We start from the raw sequence: 22,435 nt of genomic DNA, 5'->3' as shown, positions 1-22,435 counted from the left end.
CACCTCAGGATCTTGTTGTTCTTAATTTCTCCCCGCTGTTTGTCATTGAACATAAAGGCGACTGCACGTTGGTCAGTCAGCATGGTGAATGGTTTGCCAGCTTCCAGTGGCACACAGCTTCCACTTAGGCCTGGGCCTCTGTCTTGATGGCTGAGTGCTGGAGTTTGGGGGCCTGCAGGGTTTGGGGAAAAAATGCCACTGGCTTGCCCGCCTGGTTGAGCATGGCAGCCAGGGCAAAGTCGGACACATCACTCTCCACCTAGATGTGGATGGATTTATCCACAGCCTGCATCGCTGCCTTGGTATTGTCACCCTTGATACATGTGACTGCTGCTTGGGCTTCTGCCGACAGAGAGAAGAGTGGTTTTAACCAGGGACGGGCTTTGTCCTCCTAATTCAGCACCTTTTCTGGGCCTTGAGGGTATGGGGCAATGGGAGCTCCAGCAGGGGGCTCATACGGTCAGGGTCGGGCCCAATGACACCATTCTCCACCACGCAACCATGGATGGCCAGATGCGACATGCTGACCACACACTTCTGGTTGTACGTGAGGTTGAGGCTTTTGGGCGTCTGGAAAAATTTCTGTAGAGTAGTGTCATGCTCCTGCTGGTCATGGCCAGAGATGGTCACATTGTCCAGTTAGGGAAATGTGGCCTTTAACCCATAATCATCCACTATCCAGTCCATCACCCCCTGGAAGACAGAGACCCAATTGATGACCCCGAAGGAGACACGGAGGAAGTGGTAGAGGCAGCTGTCCACCTCGAAGGCAGCGTATAGCTTGTCCTCCGGTTGGATTTGGAGTTGGTGGTGGGCCGACTTGAGATGGATGGTTGAGAAGGCCCGGTACTGGGCAATGACATGCGGGCGATGCGGGGGAGTGGGTAGGCATCCAGCTGGGTAAAATGGTTTATGGTCTGACTGTAGTCAATGGCCATGTGGTGTTTCTCTCCACTCTTAACTACCAGCACCTGTTCCCTCCATGGGCTGGTGCTGGGTTCTATGATCCCTTCACCCGGAAGCCGTTTGACTTCTGCTTTGATGAGGGCTCTGTCCCCGGGACTGTGTCGCCTTCTCTTTGTGGTGATTGGCTTGCAGTTGGGGGTGAGGTTCTCAAACAGGGGGGACCCAGAGGGTGGACAAACTGTAGATCATATTCAGAGGGGAGGGCGGGTGGTTTAAAAGTTGATAGTTGTGGCCTATTAAACTGCATTTGAACACTTTTGAGCTGGCACTGGAAGTCCAGTCCTAGTGTGACTGGTGAGCAGAGCTGTGGTATGATAAAGAGCTTAAAGTTCTTATACTCTGAACCCCCCACAGTCAATGTCAGGGGGCAGCTGCCATGGATCTCAGCCGAGTGGGATTTGGAGGCCAGGGAGACTTTACACTTTGCCAGGGTTACCTTGAGGGAGTAGCGCTGCATTGTGCCTGGGTGAATGAAGCTCTCCACGCTTCCTGCATCAAATAGGCAGTGCATGATGTGACCATTTACCTTAATGTCCATCATGGCCTTGGTCAGTTGATGTGGGCTCTCCTGGTCCAGGGTGATCAAGGTCGCTGTCTGAATCATTGTTGTACTTCTGGTTTGGGAGCCCTCCAAGATGGCTTCCTCCACGCGGTGCTACTCCTCACCACCAGAAGTGACACTGGAAGTGGTGCCATCCCAGTTTGCTGCCCTGATGGTCCTGCTGAGCCATTCCCGGCGACTGAAAGTGGCACCAAACTTGGAGTCGGAAGTGATGCGGTACAAGATGGTGGTGCTGCCAGAGGTAGGTTGGGACCTTCAAACCTTCTCGTAGTGTCCCTTCTTCCTGCAGGTGGAGCATATAGGATTTTGGGCCAGGCAGCTCTTACGGGGATGTTTCGCATGACTGGAGAAGTAGTACCTTGGGTGCTCTTGGGACCCCGGTGGCTCTGGTGCTCCCCACATGGTGGCTGCATTTCCCAAGGAGAAGACCTCCGTGTTTAGCTGTGCTCTCCCGAGCACTTTAGCCAAGTCGACGATTTCCTGTAAACAGTTAAGATATTAAGTTTTAATATTAATGGGATTAATGGACCCATAAAAAGAAAGTAGGTATTATTGTATATCAAGAAATTAGGAGTAGATATTGCTTTTTTACAAGACTCATTTAACTGAATGAGAACATTTAAAATTGAAAAGAGATTGGGTAGGTCAAGTAGCTTTCTCTACATTTAACTCTGAAGCCACGGGAGTTGCAATTTTATTAAAAAAATTTTTTACCAGTTAAAATCCAAGATGTAATTACCGATCCGACAGGAAGGTGTCTTATAGTAAATTGTCAAATATTTTCTGGGGTCCGTATGCTAGAATAATGAAATTAAGATTATGATTTTATTAATTTCTTTCTTGATCAGTGAAGCCTTTCCCTTTATGATGTTTTTGAGGTCTTTGAGTGTCAACTGACGCAATCCGAATTAATTACTTGTAATTGTTTGATAATGAAATATTTTAGTTTTGGGGGGGGGGGGGGGTTATAGGTTTTTTTTTGTAGTTTGTAGTTTTTAGATTTTAGTTTTTATAAAAAGAGTTTCAGCATATATTTGTTAATATTTTATTATGTACTTATGCTATAACATTCTTAATTTTTGACATTATATATATTGAATAAATAAAATATTCAGAAAAACTACTATGGTAGGGTCATGTTGGTGGCAAAGAAAGATCCATCTTTGTGTGAGCATTGCTTGCAGCCTGAGAATGATTGGTGGATCATGGTTTCAGAGCTGGTTATTCATTGAGTAAATAAGGTGTAATGATATGGCTGGCCTGCCATCTGATGACATCCTCTCCTAGACTCCTCCCTGGTCTCCTCCCAAGAGATCCAGGCCATAAAGGTCGAGTCCCCTCTTTCTCTCCTCATTTTCCCTAGCTTTGACCCAGGCCATCAATCTCTCGTGTAATAAAGCCTATTGTTCCCCTCAGTCTTTGTCTCTGTGATTATTGGGGCAACTGGTAGCACCAAATAAAAGGTAAGGCAGTTTCCAAGCCAGTGGGATTTAAAATCACATCGGGGATATACTGAGGACATTTGGTGACACATTTTTGAAAGCTTTACACAGAGAAATGGTGTTTGGGCAAACATAAATCTAACCATTTAAATTGTTCACAGAAATATTGATTTTTTTCCAAAATTAAACCATTCACAATAAATTATTTACAGAAGAAATACCATTAAGTATCTGTTCCCACCCATACATCCTGTCACTGAACCTTGTTACCTTCGATTCAATTGACACCATCTCCACCCTGGTGGCACCTTGTCACTTCTCCTCCCTCAGTAGTTTGAGGAACTTCCCCTCTGGCTCAGCCCCTCAATGCCCGGTTGGTAATGGGAGGACTCTAGACTGTGGTCCTTCCCCGCAGCGACCTCACATTGGCTGCACCAAGCCTCAGTGTGTCCCTCAGAATTCCTGCAGCCTGGCATGTGCGAGTCGACCACATTCCCAACACTGACATCTCCTTGTGCTGAAAGACCAGCAGGTTTCGGGCAGAATAAAGTGCATCCTTCACCGAGTTGATGGTCTTTCAGCAGTTCTGGATTCTGACTCTGTATGCGTCCCTGGGAAGAGCCCATAGATCAGGTAGCCCTCTGTCACACTGCTGCCTGGGACAAACCATGACAGGGAACCGTGATGAGGCGCAGAAATATCGTTCTGTGGCACATCAAGTGTAATAATGACTTTACCATACTATTTCTTGGAATTGTGACAAAGGGTTTATTTGGCTGGGACACTCTGCTCATTTATGGGTCCTTCCTGAAATTCAATTCCAGTGGATATCGAGAGGAGACCTGTGATGTCCATTCAAAGATTCCAAAGCACAGATTCACTTCAACTTCAGTTTCGTAATATGTTTCCAAGGAGAATTGGGCAGCACGGATGTTGAAGCGGTTAGCACAACACCTTTACATTGCTAATGACCTGGGTTCGCAACCCATGCTGTCTGTAAGGAGTTTGTACATTCTCCTGGTGTCTGCATGGGTTTCCCTTGGGGGTTCAGGTTTCCTTCCACCCTTCAAAATGTACCGGGGATGTAGGTTAATTGGGTGTAAATCAGACAGCAAGGACTCGTGGGCCGAAATGGCCTGTTACTGTGCTGTAAGTCTTATATCTACATTTAAATTTAATTTAGATATTTGGAACTTATTTAAATATGCAAATGAATGTAATGGTGCGCAACTCAAAATGAACTGTTAACCTTTGATTCCTTTCATTTCAGCTTCTGGCTGTGGGCAGAGCAGCTACCAACCTTACTCCTCAAAGGTGGTTCATGGGATCGATGCAAGACCCTACAGCTGGCCTTAGCAGGTGGGAAAACACAAAAACTTTAAACACAAAAAGTCCAAACACATTAGGTACGAGAATGCAGAGGCCGGGGGTGGGGGGGGGGGGGGGGAGGGGGGGGGAAACAAATGGGAATTGCAAAAGGACAGTTAGTGTCCTTTGAAGGAACAGGATTGTCCTGGCGAATCTGATTGGCCACTGGGTGTTTCCAGCGTTTCCTTATGGAAGGTGGCGGTGAGATTGTTATATAGTCAGGATAATGTGAACTATTTTATAACCACATTTTCTGTAGAGCACCACTGAGGGGCATATGTATATGCATATGTTTGTGTGAACAGTGTCTTGTTATGGTGGAAGACATCAGTAAGTAAAGTCTTTTTTGTTATTTGAATCTTGCATTCAAAAGACAGTTCATTGGAAACAGAAAATGTCACATTAATGGCCTATGGTGGATCCATGATCAAGCAGCTAGGGGGAGCTAAGATCAATAACTGCCATAGGGAATGAACATCCTCTGTACATTCTATGTGATAGATGCAGGCAGACCAGGTTGGGATAGATGCCGGGTGTTGCAGTTAATCTCTGTCAATTATGAGATCCAGACGAAGAAGATATCCAAAAGCATCTACAGAAACACACAACAAAAAGATGAAATGATGTCCACAGAAGTACCTGCCAGACCATGGCACACAGTGGGAGCCGACTTGTTCACCGAGAACCAAGAATGGTACTTAAGCCTGTTACTACTCTGTTTCCATTTGTCAAAAGGGTGAAAGACCTGAGAGTGTCAACTATCACGAGCAAGAAATATGTGACAATGGAACACAGTTCACGTTACAAGAATTCAGGAAGCTGGCTGCAGAGTATGGGTTTGTTACCATTACATTATCCCCACACTGCTCCAAGGGTCATAGGTTCATTGAAAGACAAGTGCAAACTGTGAAACACACACTAGTTCAGTGTCGCGAAACAAAAGATGAACCAGATCTGGCTCTTCTATCATTACGAGCAACTCCTTTAGGGGCTGACATGAAGTCCACACAGAACTTCAAAATGGCAGGAGATCACAAACAACTCTGCCAAGCAAGATACATCCTCCAGAAGATCAGGAGGAAACCAGAAGACTGGCAGACCCGCAAGAAGAAGGACCCCAAACGTGCACAAACATTGCCAGAGCATGTGCATATTCAAGAGCTGATGTTGAAAACATGGACCCCAGCAAAGTCATACATTGTTGAGACAGACTCCGGCAATCAGCTGAGGAGGAACAGAATTCACATCCGGCCGACACAAGATGTGATGAAGCAGAAAGCTTTAAGACCAGCCAAGCCTGCAACACCAATATCAAGTGAGGCATCGTGAAGAGACCACAACCACTAAACATCAACCCAGCAGTTGTCAGGTGAAGCACAACACGTGGACCAGCAACACAGAGCCCGACGGTCGCAGCCCAATCCACAAGATGGCCGCCAGTACGATATCGAGAAGGACTATTTAAAACTAGTTGTGTAAATAAACGAGTGTAAAGTTCAGATACTTAAGTTACACTGGAAAGAAAGTGATAAAGAACATTTCCGCTCCGTAAATGGTTATATGGTTATATGGTTAAGGAGGGATGTTATATAGTCAGGATAATGTGAACTATTTTGTAACCGCGTAAGAATACACCCTTCTCACTGTCGTCACTGTAGTGCACCACTATGGAGTGTATGTAATTGTATATGTGTGTGTAGTAGTGGAAGACATCAGTAAATAAAGTCTCTTTTGTTATTTGAATCTTGCATCTCTATGTTATTTAATAAGCCTCCCAAGTAACCCAGAAACATAACAAAGATTTAATCAGGTCTTGATACCTCCGGGGAAGCTGAGGAAAGGAGCCAAAGAGACTTGCCTGTGGGCTATGTGTGGTGCAAATCAGATACACACACACAAGATAAAGACTGAACAACAGGCTTTAATCCACAAAAACCTCCACAGAGCCAGGCTGGCTGTGGCTGCAGCAACTCAGTGTGAGGCCTCGGGAGGCTGGCACAGGTTTATATCCCAGAGGATGATTGCCACCCGACCGGGTGGGGATTGATCCATTCAGGCCGACTGACTGGCAGCTGGCCAGATGTTGTCTTGTCCCCTTACACTTCTGCAGATAAAGAGAGGTTGCCCACTGCAGTAGGCCGGTGGTGTACCACCACATTCACCCTCTTCTTTAAAATTGTCCTGGCGGGGGTGAGGTGGGGGGCAGTGGCAAGGAATCACACCAACTATGTACACACAATATTTACAGGATGACAGAATTCGGCGGCCGCCGGGATCTCTGTGACCGTCGTAGGACTGGCTCCTGGTCACTGGTCAGAGGGGAAGTGGGGAAGCTGGCAGCAGGGGTGTGTGTGACTGGTGTGGTGTCACATGGAGGGGTGGCCAAGGGGGCCGGGGTCGATGTATGCGGGTCGTATTGGATGGGTGGGTGGGGGTCATCACCTAAGGCTGAAGTGGGCTCCTGGCGGTCAAGGAGGCTTTGCGTGCCCCATAGATGCATGGGGAAGGGGGTATATGCCCGGTCAGTGTCATCCTAGATTGGAGGGTGGCGTGGTGTGGTGGGTGCTCCTGCTGGTGCCAAGTCCCTGGTTGAGATGGTGTCCTCCCTGCCACTGCCGAACCTAACCTAAGCGTAGTTAAGATTTGCATGAAGGAAGAAAACCTGCTCCACCAGGACTTTGGCCTTGTGTGTCCGTACATGTTTACGCAGAAACACCGGTCCCAGGGATGTGAGCCATGCTGGGAGTGAGAACAGGCATTCGTGAGGGGTCTCGTTGATAGCCGTGCACAGCAGTGACCAAATGGCATGGAACGCCTCAGGCAGGGCGTCCTGCCAGAATTCAACGGCCCACCCTTTTGACCTGAGAGCCAGGACGACTGCCTTCCAGACCACCCCATTCTCATGTTCCTCTTGCCCGTTGCCTCTTGGGTTATAGCTTATCGTGCGACTGGTCGCGATACCCCTCGCCATCTGGTACTGGCGCAGCTCTTTGGTCATGAAATTAGACCCCCGGTCACTGTGGATGAAGGCGGGGTAGCCAAACTTAATGAAGATCTTCCCCAGGGCCCTGTGACGTTGGCCGTGGAGGTTTCTGGAAAAGGGATGGCGAAAGGGAAGCGTGAGTACTCGTCCACTATCGTGAGGAAGTAGATGTTTTAGTTCGTGGAAGGCAGGGGCCCTTTGAAGTCCATGCCGAGACGCTTGAAAGGCCGAGTAGCCTTTATAACGTGGGCCTGGTGGGCGGGGGGGGGGGTGGGGGGCAGAGGAAGTGAGGTTTACACTCTGCACAGACCCAACAGGTCTCGATCATGTCCCTAACGTCCCTGATAGTGTATGGCAGATTTCAGGACTTAACGAAATGGTACAACTGGGTGACACCCGGATGGCAGAGGGACTCATGCAATGCCTGCAACCTGTCGTCATGCATAGACGTGCAGGTGCGAGAGAGGGCATCAGGGGAGTCGTTAAACTTCCCGGGGCGGTACTGGTTGTCGTAGCTGTAGGTTGCCAGTTCGACTCTCCAGCACAGGATCTTGTCATTCTTTATCTTGCTCTTGTGGGAAGTGTTAAACATGAACGCCATGAACGGTTGGTCTGTGAGAAGCGTGAATCTCCTGCCAGTCAGGTAGTGGCGCCAGTGGTGGAACGCTTCCACAATTGCCTGGGCCTCCTTTTCAATGGCGGAGTGCCCTAGCTCGGAGCCGTGGAGTGTCCTGGTAAAGAAGGTGATAGGGCGCCCCTTGGTTGAGGGGAGCAGCGAGGGCCACCTCGGAGGCATCGCTCTCCACCTGGAAGGGGAAGTCCTCATCCACAGCCTGCATCGTGGCATCCGTGAGTATCTTGCCTGATGTGGGTGAAGGCTGCCTGCGCCTCAGGTGGGAAGGGAAAAGTCATGACTTGGGCCAGTGGGTGGATCTTGTCCGAGAAGTGAGGGATCCACAGCGATTAATAAGAGAACAGGCCCAGGCACCTGTGGAGGGCCTTTAGCGTGGGGGGGAGAGGTAACTCCATTAATGGGCGCATCCTTTCCGGATCTGGGCCGACGACTCCATGGGCCACGATGTACCCCAGGATGGCGAGGCAGTTGGTGCTGAACACACACTTCTCCTTGTTGTAAGTGAGGTTCAGCTCCTCGGCCGTCTGGAAGAATTTTTCCAGGTTAGTATTGTGGTCCTGCTGGTCACAGCCACAGATAGTGACATTATCCAGATATGGGAACATTGCCTTTAGCTTATGCCAATCTACCATGCGACTCATCTCCTGCTGAAAGATGGAGACCCCGTTCATGACCCCAAAAGGAATGCGGCGGAACTGGTACAGACGCCCGTCCGCCTCAAAGGCGGAGTAGCGCTTGTCCTTTGGGTGGATAGGGATTTGGTGATACGCCGACTTCAGGTCAATCGTGGAGAAAACCCAGTAGCGGGCAATCTCGTTAACCATGTCAGCGATCCTCGGCAGGGGGTAGGCATCCAGCTGGGTGTACCGATTAATGGTTTGGCTGTAATTCATGACCATCCTCAGCTTACTTCCCCCTTTGACCGCCAGGACTTGGGCTCTCCAAGGGCTGTTACTGGGCTCTATAATGCCTTCCGCCAGGTGTCGCACACCTCCGCCTTGATGAAGTCCCTGTCTGCATTGCAATAACACCTACTTCTGGCGGCGATCGGCTTGCAGCCTAGTGCAAGATGTGGGAAGACCATCGGTGGGGTGATGCACAATATGGAGTGGCCGCAGGTTGGCCAGGGCTGGTAGGTTTCTGTGCTGTGTAACGCGAGTGGAAGTTGGGGCCCTTCAAAGGTAAGGATAACACTCTGCACTAGTGGCATTGGAAATCTAGGCCCAGGGCACAGAGTTTGGGCATGACCAAGAGCCTGAACCCTGTATAAGTCTCCCCTCCCATCATTATATCGACTGAGCAGTGCCCAATTGTACCAACAGTTTTATCCTTGGTGGCGAGTGTGATTGAGCAGGTGGTGGGGTGGACCTTTAACCTTAGGGAGTGGGCTATACTTGGGTGAACGAACCTCTCGGTGCTGCCACTGTCCAACAGGCACTTTGTTACCTGCCCGTTGACTCGCATGTCCATCATTGAGCGCTGGAGATCATGGGGAATGTCCATGGTCAGCGTGGTGGCAGTCAGGACCATCTCGGAGTCAGAGTCATCGCTATCTGGAAGGATGGGGAGCATCGATAGGGTGGCCTGGTCATCGCCCGTGTTGACCACGTTGCCGTCTGTTGTTGGGTGCAGTGTGCGGCAGCTGATGGCTCCCAGAGGCGTGGGGAGTGTTAATAGGGCCTGGTCATCGCCCATGTTGACCATGTCGTTCTCAATATCGTCAGGGGCCCTCCGTGTCAGGCACTGCCTGGCCCAAGATGGCAGTGGCATGTGGGGAGCTGCTGTGTGGCTGGCCTCCTTCCCCAGCTGTGTCCACTGAGCCGGGGAAAGTTACGTCATCACGGCCGGCGGCAGTGATGTCATTACGTCATCTGGAAGTGACGTCATGCCGTGAGCCGAAAGTGACATCATGCCGTGAGCCGAAAGTGATGTCGCTTTAGTTCTCAGCGAGCGGTGAGGGCAATGGCTGGTGAAGATGCTCGGGGCACACGCTGCTAACGTTGCTGGTGGGGCCGGATGTTGCGTGGTTGAAGTCGGGGAAGATGGAAGTCATTGGGGGGACAATGGCATCGTCTGGCACGCGCACATGGTGGGTGTCCACGGGGGAAGTGGGGAGGTCATAGAGGGCTGCTGAGCTGCCGGCAGGTTTAAAGAGGCACACTTTTGCAAAATGGCCTTTCTTGCTGCATCGGGAACAATACAGGTTCCTAGCTGGGCAGTTTTGGCATGATCATCGATCTGACCCACACCAGGACCCACAGTAATTACAGGGGTGCCGGGCTCCTGCCGCAGCGACATTCTTCTCCCCAGCTCGATCTGGGGCTGCAGCTGCTGTGTGAAGGGGCTGTGAGGGAGCCTGGGGGAACCTGGAATCGAAGGCTTTGACATGCAGGGATGCTGCTTCCAGGTTTTGGACCACTTCCACATCCTGGTTAGGGCATAGATATTGTCTTCCAGCAGCTTCTGCCAGAAGGCCCTCAAGCATAGCCCTCGGATGAAGGCATCCTGGATCAGCCTCTCGACCTCCTCTACACCTACCCTGGGTTCAGCCAGACACGGTCGGGCCAACTCTCGCAAGTGTCCCTGATAAGACTTAGCCGTCTCCCCGGGTTGCTGGGCTCGGGTGTTGAGGAGGTATCTTGCACAGACCACATTCATGGGGAGCTTGTACAAGTTCTCAAGAGTTTCCATTGCGCTCTTGTATGTGGTGCAGCCTTTGATTACCTGGAAGGCTCGGGGACCCAGCTTTGACCCGGAGTAGGACCAACCTCTACCGATCGGAGTCCAGGATGTGTGTCTTGATGATTGCCTCGACTGCATGCTGCCAGATTTCGAAGCGTGTCTGGGCTTCCAGGTGGCATGGGTCGACCTCGAGGCTCCCTGCGTACAGGAGTTTTTCCATGGCAGCCGTGGGAAAATTTTGTGGATTGAATTGTGGTGCGCTGTCAGCCAGAAACAGATACACACAAGGTAAAGACTGTACAACAGGCTTTAATCCATAAAAACCTCCACAGAAATAGGCTGGCTGTGGCTGCAGCAACTTAGTATGAGGCCTCGGGAAGCTGGCCGAACTTATAGCCTAGTGGGTGATTGACACCCAACTGGGTGGGGCTTGATTCATTCAACCCAACTGATTGGTAGCCAGCCAGGTGTTGTCCTGTCCCCTTACACTCCTGCAGGTACAGAGGTTGCCCCCTGCAGTAGTGGTCAGTGTTCAACCTCTCCCAAATCAGTAAGTCCTGGGCTCTGGTATATGGTGTCAGTCAGAGGCGATGGTAGAGGCCAAGAACCGTCCAGGAGTTGACTGGCCCTTAGATTAGAAAGAAGATAAACTAAGTTTGGTTATTTAGTAATGAGGTGTTTTAATGTTCTTAATATCTTATCCCTTTTAATAATTCAATATTTAAATGTTGTTAATTATTTACATCGTTAATTGTCAGAGAACATATATAAATTCAGAAGCAACCCTGAGTTTCTTTTTCCTGCGGGTGAGGTACAATTAACCACTTATTGGTAGTGCAAAATAAACTGTACTCAACGTACATGTAAATAAAGAAATGTAAAGAGACTGACTGTGCAATACAGAGAGAAAAAAAGTCAAAAAAATTCACGTCAGAGTCCTGAAATGAATCCCTGATTGAGTTTGTCATTGAGGAGTCTGATGGTGGAGGGGGAGTGGGTCTTCCTGAACCCAGTGGCGCGAGTCTTAGAACTCTTTCCTGAGGTTGCAGGTGGAAGAGAGTGTGTGCTGGGTGGTGCAGATCCTTGATGATTCAATTTAAAATTTTCAATTTAAATCTAGACATATAGACAAACAGCAGGGTAACAAGCCATTTTGGCCTACTAGACCATAACACCCAATTACATCCAATTAACCTACACCCCTGGTATGTTTTGAATGGTGGGAGAAACCGGAGCCCTCAGGGCAAACCCACGCAGATATGGGGAGAACGTACAAACTCCTTACAGACAGCATGGGATTCGAACCACGGACACATTTTCTGGCACTGTTATGGTGTTGCATTAACTGCCATGCCATTCATGCTGCCCTGCTGATGCTCTATCATGGCAGTGTTCCCTATAGATGTTCTCAATGGTGGTGAGGGATTTTCCTGTGATGTCCACTACCTTTTGCAGGGTTTTTACACTCTGAGGTATTGGTCTCCCCATACCAGACCATGATGCAGCCGGTCAGCACATTTCCCACCGCACCTCTGTAGAAATTTACCAGGGTGTCCAAAGTCAAACTGATCCTCCGCAAACTCCTGAGAAAGTGACACCCAAGAACTTAAATTTGCTCGCCCTCTCACCGAATGAAGTCAAGTTTCCTCAGGGCCTTGCTCTGTCTCACCTCCTGGGTCAGTCCTAGCGCGAGGACCATGGGGCAAGTTCTGTCTGCAGGTTAAATCCAGCTTTGTTGCCAGAGGTGATGAGAAACAGGACAAGTTGAAAGATATGTCCTTAGGATTTCCAGAATCAGGGCTGGAATGGGAGGAAAGGCTATTGCTGATATCCTTCGGTTATGAGTAGGCAAATAAAGTAGAGAAGAGACAAGAGTGAGTATAAGAGATGAGAGAAGAGTCTCCAAACAGTAACACTAATCAGGGAAGAGAAATGGGTGCAGCCACAGGCGGCAAAAAAAAAATACTAACAGAATTTTGCTTACATTAGATTTCCTTGCAAGTTGGAATTGCCAGTTCCTTTTCCCACACTTGTGGTGGGACGTTAATTTCCTCAAACTGGGTGATGACAGCAGCTCACTGTATCACGTGAGTATGGGTGCAATATCAATGTATACTTTTTATGCGGGGCTGGACAAAGTGGCGATTCTCTGTCTGCCTTACAAAGTTAACGAATTTCATGTACGTCACATTCTAAATGTAGTATGAGGTGACAATAATGGAACCTTCACCTTTATTTCTTTGCTTCTTGGAGTAGGTGTGTTTGTATTTGATATAGTTTTCTTTTTGTTTTTAGCTTTGGACGGACTTATCGGGTAATTCTGGGAGAATACAACAGGAATATCCAAGAAGGGGGAGAGCAGTTCATAATGCCCAGTGTTATCCATGTTCATCCAAATTGGAACACGAACTGTGTTGCTTGTGGGTAAGTTATAACACAGGTAGAATCTCATTGTTTACTCATTTTTTAATATCACCCTTCTTTAAATGCACTTAGTTTGGATTACTTCGAGTAGAAAATGTATAGGAATTGTAAAAAATATTCAGAATAAAATTTAAAATGTTGTTCATGCCTAAAACTGATCGATGGACAGATCTTGCTGAGTGTAGTCATCTACTTCATGTGCTTCATTCTTCGAAGAAGATTCGTTATTTCAACTCTTAGAAATAGGAGCAGGAGTAGACCATTCAGCCCGTCAAGCCTGCTCTGCCACTCAGAGAGATCACGGCTGTTTGATAATACGCTCATCTCCACCTACCTGCCTTTACCCCATACCCATTATTTTCCCTACTATGTAAAAATCTATCCAACCTTGTCTTAAATATATTTACTGAAGTCACCTCCACTGCTTCAATGGGCAACAAATTCCATAGATTCTCCACCTTTTGGAAAAGCAGTTCCTCCTCATCTCCGTCCAAAATCTACTACCCTGAATATTCTGATCTATTTTTCTTCCAAAATGGATAACCAAGCATTTACCAACATTGTTCTCAATCTGCCAGACCCTTGCCCACTCACTTAAACCCATCTAGAACTCCCCCAGAACCTCCATATCCTCTGCACAATTTGCTTTTCCTATCAATTTCCTGTCATCTATATACTCTGACCCCTCTTCCAGATCGTTTATATCATGAACAGATGTGGGCCTAACACCGACCCCGGTGTACATCACTCAACACGGATTGTCATCCTTGCACCCCAGCTCTCTGCTTTCTCCTGGTTAATCAATCCTCTATTCAGGCTAATAAACCTTCAGTGAAGGTACCATCCTTGGTCTGTCCTTGATATCACTTCCTCCTTTCCTTCTCCACTACCTCCTCTTCTCAGCTACTGGCTTGGACTGTCAAGCCGTTGAATGCACACAAGCCATTCAACCAGGGTATTCTTTCCATGCAGTACCATGGAGAGCAGTGACATTATTGTCCACAATGCTGTCTACTGGGTGATAAGAGGCAGTGTTGTAATCAAGTCCCCAAATACTGACATTAGTGAACAAGTCAGAGTGGGATGGCGAGTGCACGGTTGACACCATGACAGCACCAGTGACCCGGGTTCAAATCCAGCACTGTCTGCCAAGAGTTCTCCCCATGTCTATGTGAGTTTCCTCAGGATGCCTCCAATTTCTTCCCACATTCCAAAAACTTATGGGGTTAGTAGGTTAGTTGGTCACATGAGTGTATTTGGGTGACGTGGGCTCATGGCCTGGAAGGACCTGTGACTGCACAGTATCTCTAAAAGTGGGGTTTATAATCAGAATCAGAATTTAGTGACATGAACAAGTCATGAAATTTGGTGTTTTTTGCTGCAGTGTCACAGTCCAAATATTCAACTTGTAACCATCAGTGTCTTTGGTTCATTGATTATGCAGGAATCTGATGCACTGTCAGGTAATTAAATGGATAAAAGAGTCAAGTTTGTTTTGTGGATATTGAATGGTGACAATCATCTGTTGCTCTGTTCCCTGATAAGTTGAGGAAAAAATGTTCATTTCAGTTCAAGGATATTGCAGGCTTCTTGTGTGAAGCAGTCAATGTGATGAATCAGAAATCCCTCTTGCATGGAAATCCCCTCACTAACTCTGAGTGCCCCTCTCTATTAGTCCCCCTAATGGGAGAGGAACATTGCAAAAGCCATGATGCAAATTCTGATCAGAGATGAAGAGAGCGGATCAGTTAGTTCCACACTGTAAAAGCACCAGCAATCGAGACTGGGCTTCACTGTCTGTAAAGAGTTTGTACACTCTCCCCATGTCTGCGTGGTCTTCCCCGCCAGTTCTGGATTTCTCCCACCATTCAAAATGTACCGGGGGTTGTAGATTAATTGGGTGTAATTGGGCAGCATGGGCTCGTGGGCTGAAGTGGCCTGTTACCTTGCTGCCTGTCTAAATTTTAAAAATACTTATTTAACCTCCACTTTCAGAAGGAATGTGGTTGTGGTGCCCGCAATGCTGCTTCAGCCTAGATCATAGACCATAGCTCCGTGAAGCCCTTCTCTGGAGTTAAGGAAGAAAATCTGCAGATGCTAGGGTCAAGTTCAAGGCACAAAAGTGTTGGAGAAACCTAGCAGCTCAGGCAGTGCCCGCAGGAAGTAAAAGGCCAGCAGGAGTCACAGATTTACCTTCCACCTGCTTCAAAAGAGAGCAGCGAGGTCGTGTCACTTCCAAGCATTTGATTGGCAACTGAGCAATAGCATCTACAGAAGGAAAATAGGATTTAAAACTGACGACAAGGGTGGTCCAGAGGAGCTCCTCACAGCTCAGTGGGCCTGGGGGTCTGTCTGCTTGGAGTCTGTGTACTCCCTGTTTCCCCAACCCCCCCACCCCAAAATCCTAAAAGTGTGTGGGTTTGTAGGTTCGGTAACCACTGTAAATTGCCCCAGTGCGCAGATGTGGGATCGAATCTGGGGGTTGCTGATGGGAACGTAGGGAGAATACAAATGACGGAGGCATTAATGGGTGCTGATGGCTGGAGCAGACGCAATGATCAGAAAGGCCTGTTTCAGTGTTGCGTGGCTCCATAACTGAACCTTAAGTGGGAATTTCCACTCTATTGCAGGAACGATATTGCTTTAATCAAGCTCTCGAAACATGCAGTCTTGAATGACAAAGTTCAGACAGCTTGTATTCCACCTTTCGGCGATATTCTTCCCAATAACTTTTACTGCTACATTACTGGATGGGGTCGACTCTACAGTAAGTCAACAACAACCCTTTAAGATTTCTCTTCTCGCGAAAGGTCAACCATCTGAAACATCAGATGGAGATGCATGTGATGGAATCTCCAGCAAAAAAACAATCTGTGGGAGGAGAATCGCTGGGAGGAAAAGAACACTCGATGTTTCGGATTTAACCCCACCCACATGAAAAGTTCCATCTCACGGACACTTATTGGCCTGTCCAGTACCTCCAGCAGATTGCTTTCTGAATCTGAAATCTTAACCTTCCTATTTTTGTGAAAGGATAACTGTTCCTTTCTCCCATTCAACTAATAGCAGCTGATATCTCTCCTACCAATAAGAGCTGTTGAATATCATTTTATAAGCCAACAGCAGCTAACCTTGCTTCCAACAAAAAAAGCTGTGGGCATTTCCCATTTTACCAGCCTCTTTCTCTCAGTTTTCTGTTTTTGTTTTGGTTTTCAGCAAACTGAAGGGTGGCACAATTAGCGTGTGGTTTAGTGTCAGTGACCCGGGTTCTGATCCATGCTGTCTGGGAGGAGTTTGTATGTTCTCCTCGGGTCGGCGTGGGTTTTCCCCAGGGGGAAACTTTCTAAACATATACCACTTTCCAAACATATACCACTTTCCAAACATATGCCACTTTCCAAACATATGCCACTTTCCAAACATATGCCACTTTCCAAACATATGCCACTTTCCAAACATATGCCACTTTCCAAACATATGCCACTTTCCAAACATATGCCACTTTCCAAACTTATGCCACTTTCCAAACATATGCCACTTTCCAAACATATGCCACTTTCCAAACATATGCCACTTTCCAAACATATGCCACTTTCCAAACATATACTAGGACTGTAGGTCAATTGGGTGTTATTGAGCAACACATGCTCGTGGGCCAGAAGGGCCTGTAACATCTACATCTCTCACATTTAATAATTTCCAATTCTTTACCAAGGCAAAGGACAGTGATCACTGGTCTCTACTGAAACTCCACACTGTGGAGACAATATTTCACAGAGGCACTTGTATTGTTGCTTATTTGATAAGTTTGACACAACACCATTGTGGCTGATACTTTTTTTCCAATCTGGGTTATTACAGCAAATGGACCATTTCCTGAAAAGTTACAGCAAGCTTATATCCCAGTCATTGACTATACTCACTGCAGTGCGCCAGATTGGTGGGGGACCACTGTGAAACGAACCATGGTTTGTGCCGGAGGCAGTGAAAAATCTGGATGCAATGTATGTAATACTTCCAGAGTTTCCTTTGTATGATTAAAGTGAGAAATTGAGAGGCCCTTCCACAGCCCCGCACTCTTACCCACCACTGGTAATGAGAAAGTGCCACCAGAACCCATGCAATGTCCCAGCAAGTGAGGACATTGGCTCTGAGCATTGTGGGCCATCATCCGGCGTTGACCACTCGGACCTTTATGTTTAGATCGAGGACCCTTCGTTAACTTGGAACCCAAGTTGTTGCCAAGTGCCACTTGCGTTTCTGGCATCACTAATTTGCTGGAACCTCCGACACCTAATTGTCATCAGGATGCCCAGGTCCATTATATTGTGGGTAGGACCACAGTACCACTCAACTCCCTTCAATGTTACACCAGACCCACTGAACAGTAGTAATATGCATCAAACACAATTTCCCAAACTTTCTAACACTTTTGGGATACTTGCACTGGATGGCTACCCAGGACAAGGGTCCGCTTCAACCAACGAGTAACTTCAATCCCACAATTAAAGTTGTAGGGAGCTTTCAAAATCGCGTGGGTTCTGAGATTTGACCCCTGGTCTCACCCAAATGATCTGGCCAAGGAAAGAGACAAATCAATCAGGGTCACTCCATCTCTCATCTCTTCACAATGATTTACTGTGAACCTTTATCGACATATTAATTCCCAGGATGTGAACATTTATTGTCCGACCTCCAATCTATTGTCCATTTCTCATCCTTGACCATTACAGAGGGCAGACAAGTCAAGAACGTTGCTGTAAGGGTCACATACATGTTACACTGGACGCAATTTCCTTCCTTCCAGGATATTAGTGAACATGGCAGGTTTCTAGGACAATTTGGATGTCCCACTGATTCTCTTTCCAAATGTATTTAATTACTTGTATTTAAATTTAGCTCCAAGTTGATTACCTTGATGACCCAATGAGATCAGTTAAATTCCAATGACCTGCCACATTTATGGTGGGTGCGGGGGGGGGGGGGGGGAGGGGGAGGGGGCAGGGGGAAGGCGTGGGGAGAAGCTTTGCCGTTTATAATCTTATGATGTGGAATATTCTTATTGGTGACGTCTGCTCCACATAAAGTGATTAGGTATCGAGGTGGACCATTGCTGTTGTTACAGTAATATTCCCAATAATCTAAATATCCTTGGGACTTTAGTAGTTTTCCAAACTATAGGTTGTTATCACAATAATACCCCAACACACTTCTATTTCACATTTAATAGTCATAGAGCCAAACATCGCAGTAACAGGCCCTTCGACCCAACTTGCTCACGTCGTCCAATGTGTTCACCCACATTAATCCCGCCTGCCTGTGTTTGATCCGTATCCCTCCAAACCCATCCTTTCCATATATCGGTCCAAATGTTTCTTAAACATTGCAATAGTACCAGCCTCACCCACCGCCCCTGGCAGTCCATTCCATACAACCATCACCACATGTCTCAGGCAGGAACCAGGTGATTTTGGAAGGGGGGAATGTTCAAGCACTCAAGAGCCTAGCTCCATCCTTGAATCTCCCCATCCTCCTGACCTCAACCCACCTCGAACTTCACCCTGTCCACCTTCCAGACTCCCCTAGCTCATGTGCTGGACCAATCTGGGCAATCGGATGCTGGATTATCGAACTTTTCCTGTCCCTTGTCCCACACGATCCTTCTTTCTTTTCAGATGGTTGTGATAATATGTCCATGAAGGTTTGATTCATGGCAACTCAATCCTTTATCAAACAAAAGCAAAACAACTGCAATATCAAATTTGCTTACATTTTACATCAAACTTAGGCACTGAAAAGTAAGTTAGTTTTAACTGCCATCTAACTTTTATGTCACCTTCCATCATCTGAGTTAACAACTTCAGACAGTCTCTAACTTTGGGTTTTTTTTGTATATTTTATTAAAGATCAACCCATTTAACAAATAAAAAAAAATCATACATCACATTATTACAAAGTTATTGATTTATATAAAACAAAAGGAGACGGATTAAGTGCACTTAAATACCGGATAAATGTTAGAAATAAAAACTCAAACTATCAATCAAACACAGTGAAGCAAATACAACAGGTGCAATTGAATTAATGGACTCCAGGACCAATATTTCCAAAAGTAATGCTAAATTTAGTTGGGACAGAATTGGCATAAATTGGGAAGGAGTTTTGCACTGTTTCATAGTTAAAAAGATGAAGCCATTGAACAGAATTCCTTTGGTGACAATTGGATGCAAAATAACATAACCATTTAGATCATGGAGAATTATTTTGACAAGGTATCTGAGAACTTCCAGTTCAGGTAGAGCAGTGTTGTCATGTGACTTGGCAACTGCCAGAGAGAAAATAGAAACATATCATCTTATTTTCTTCAGGGAGACTCAGGTGGGCCTTTGAACTGCAAGGGTTTTGATGGCCTTTGGTACGTACATGGTGTGACCAGCTTTGTGTCAAGTTACGGCTGTAACACCATAAGGAAACCCACTGTCTGGACTCGGGTATCGGCCTTTACTTACTGGATTTCTGAGGTAAATAGAATTTGGTAGCTAAAAGGAATATTACCACTTTTCTCTTGTTACCCAACTTGGAGTCAGGGAATAAATGCCAACTCAGTCTATTGTTCCCATGTGAGGGAATTCTTTCCACTGTTCCATTTATTCATCTCACATATCCTTTCACAACTTTTACTTCCAATTGTTCATCTAGTTTTCTCTTTAATGTCTACTTTTGATTTATTAAATTTCTTAATAATACTTGTGATGAGTAATGGTCTGAATTCTTTTATATTTCTGTAAATGCTGAGATCTCTTTGAATTTCCCAACAGTCAGAATTTCTTATTGTTCAGCAAACCAATGGATATGAACAGGTGTAGGTGTGTCTCTTCGACTCCTTCAATGGTTATTGCTACTCTCTGATTTAAATGTAACCGATCCAAAGGCTTTGCATTTGTTCTCCTTTATATAGCTTCCTCTGGGTATTATATACCGTACATTCAAGAAAGGCTCTTATGGCTTGGAACATAATGACATTAGGGCAGTTCGGTTAATGTAATGGTTAGCATAGCAGTTAGAGCAATACTGTTACGGCACTAGGGTCCCAGGGTCGAATCCGGCGTTGTCTGTAAGGGGTTCATCGTTTCCTGTGTGAGTTTGCTTTGGGTGCTTTGGTTTCCACTCACCCTCCAAAATGCACAGGAGGTTGTAGATCAATCGGGCATAATTGGGCAGCATGGGGTTGTGGGCCTGAAGGGCCTGTTCCCATGCTGTAGGTCTACATCTAAAAGAAGTGGTAGATGAAGGATCTTGCCTGTGCATTGGTTATTCAGGGAAATGGTAAAGATTTGTCAATAGCACAAAGTGCTCCAGGCCCAAGGACAGGTCTTAATATGATCAAAACACATAAATCTCCCAGCTACCAGGAGTGAGCAGTGAGCCCTGAAACCCAAATGTCATTAAATGCTGATACAATAATGGTACAAAATGCCCTGCCTCAGACAATTTAATGATGGTTTAGGCAAGACATCGCAGATATAGATATATTGTTTTTCATATGCGCATGTCCAAGAATGGTTGCAGTCCAATTTTGTGGCATTACCACCAGCCAGGGAGGGATTCTAATGTCCTTGTCTACTCCTCTTGGATGGATGCAAGGATCTGGATCAGTCACGAATGTCCAGAACACAGCTCACCCTCTCCATCTGGGTTTAAATTATTACAGCAATCAAATTGATATCAATTCTCAAAGAGAAGAATTGCAATGTTGGCGTGACTGCTCATTTACTTTACTCTTCCTCAGGGTTAGAGAAAGACATTGCTTTCTGATGCTGAAGTAATTTATCAGAAAAGGTTATGGTGGGGACTGAGCAACCCATTATCAAACAGCTCGTGTGGGTAACAAAGAGTCAACAGCATCCAGCTGTAAATGCCGAGGAATTTGACCTGTGGCTGGAACTGAGAATTGGTTGTAAATCTTAAGTGGGCACAAATGATTGAAAGGGGCATTGAAATTGTGCGACATTTCTGAAAGCCCTTGGAGTTTGTAAAAATCATCCCAGCCCACTTGTTGAAGGAATGGGGTTTTTTTTTTAAGGAGAATTCTAAATCAAAGACGCGTTTTGGTTAAGCACTCAAAGGCAGCTGAACCAGTGGCCATGTCATACTGGGCGTTTCTCAGTCCCCTGTCTCAGTTCACAGTACCATCCTTTCTGGGGAACTGTTGTCAGTGCAACTGGGAGCATTGGGACTCAGCAGATGGAATTTAAGGGATCTGGCCAGTGGCAGAGAGAATATAGGTCAGGTGAGGTGGTTTCAGAAACCTATTGTTTCCAACCAGAAGGAAAAAATGGTTCTATATATTTGGATTTTGATGTGGACGTCCTGTTCCTGTGTTGTATTGGACTATGGTACCTGAAGTACAAAATTAAGAGGGGATGAGTAGATCATACATGATTTACCCAGTGCACATGAGAATGTCAAGATCTATTTACTCACTCCTATCCAAGAGAAGCAGTGTAATTAATCTTTATCTTCCTTTTTTCAGATCATGGTCAATAACTAGTGGAAGAACGATTGTCATCAACTTGTTGATCATTAATAAGCAATAAATGTAATAATGAAGTAAAGGTTGGTGTCTGCGATTCCGTAAATTCTGACAAAGTTTGGTTTCCATGAAAGGAGAAGCATTGGTTTGAAATGTTCCAAACCTTGAATAAAGATAGCATGAACAATACCGTGGCTGATAGACCCAAGGAAAGCAATCCGCTTGTAGTGAACTGGGATTCACTAGAGGTGTCCCGTACTGACGACTGGTCCTGCCTCCCAGCCTCTCCCCCCAGGGGCCTGTAGATAATCCTGGTTTCCCGCCTAAACCTCTCTGAAGCCTGTTCATGAACCCTACCTGTGTTGTGAGCTAATAAAAGCGTTAGTTCTCCCTCCAGTTGAGCGTGGGGTTTATCTATGCTCCAATTTTATTAGCTTACAAACAAGGATGGAGGTGTTACTCAAGCTCAGTACACTGTTAATAGACCCCCAGTCCCCCGACGCAGCTGAGGAGTTCACATATTGGCTAGACTGCTTCCAGGCCTACCAGGGGAACGTCTTTGGTGAATCCCAGTTCACTACACCCTTACACAATGGTTTTCAAATGGCCTCCCTAAACTCACATTCCATTTTAAGTATTCCCTATGCCATCGGTGCTCTGTGATTAGGAAGGGATTACTTAAAGTGGTAAGTAAGTGGGAAGAAAAAGTTTGAAAACCACTGTTTTAATCGTCCCTAATTGACTCATAATGTGCACGGTTTCATAACTCTAAAGGAAATGGGCCAACGACAATTTTTCTCATGCAAAATATTTCAGTAACAATTGGGTCTGAAGCAGAGAT

The 22,435-nt window shown here is 46.4% G+C and overlaps 1 protein-coding gene across 2 annotated transcripts; it reads left to right on the top strand.

The window, feature by feature from the left end:
* Positions 1 to 2,954: 2,954 nt before the first annotated feature.
* LOC138752518 (proproteinase E-like) lies at positions 2,955 to 21,676 on the top strand. 2 transcript variants are annotated; one of them, XM_069915322.1, is made up of 8 exons: positions 2,955 to 2,991; positions 4,241 to 4,329; positions 12,627 to 12,724; positions 12,933 to 13,061; positions 15,692 to 15,828; positions 16,923 to 17,065; positions 19,430 to 19,582; positions 21,595 to 21,676. In XM_069915322.1, exons 3-8 carry the CDS (start codon positions 12,702 to 12,704, stop codon positions 21,610 to 21,612), a joined length of 603 nt encoding a protein of 200 aa, XP_069771423.1. In that variant the 5' UTR covers positions 2,955 to 2,991; positions 4,241 to 4,329; positions 12,627 to 12,701; the 3' UTR covers positions 21,613 to 21,676. The 2 variants fall into 2 exon arrangements, with proteins under 2 accessions (XP_069771423.1, XP_069771422.1); XM_069915321.1 differs by lacking the exon at positions 12,627 to 12,724.
* The last annotated feature ends 759 nt before the right edge of the window (positions 21,677 to 22,435 follow it).

The sequence above is a fragment of the Narcine bancroftii genome, chromosome 2, assembly GCF_036971445.1.
Source record: "Narcine bancroftii isolate sNarBan1 chromosome 2, sNarBan1.hap1, whole genome shotgun sequence".
Classification (NCBI taxonomy): Eukaryota; Metazoa; Chordata; class Chondrichthyes; order Torpediniformes; family Narcinidae; genus Narcine; species Narcine bancroftii.
Note: the sequence above shows the minus strand (reverse complement) of the source record. Positions and strands in the feature narration are given on the sequence as shown.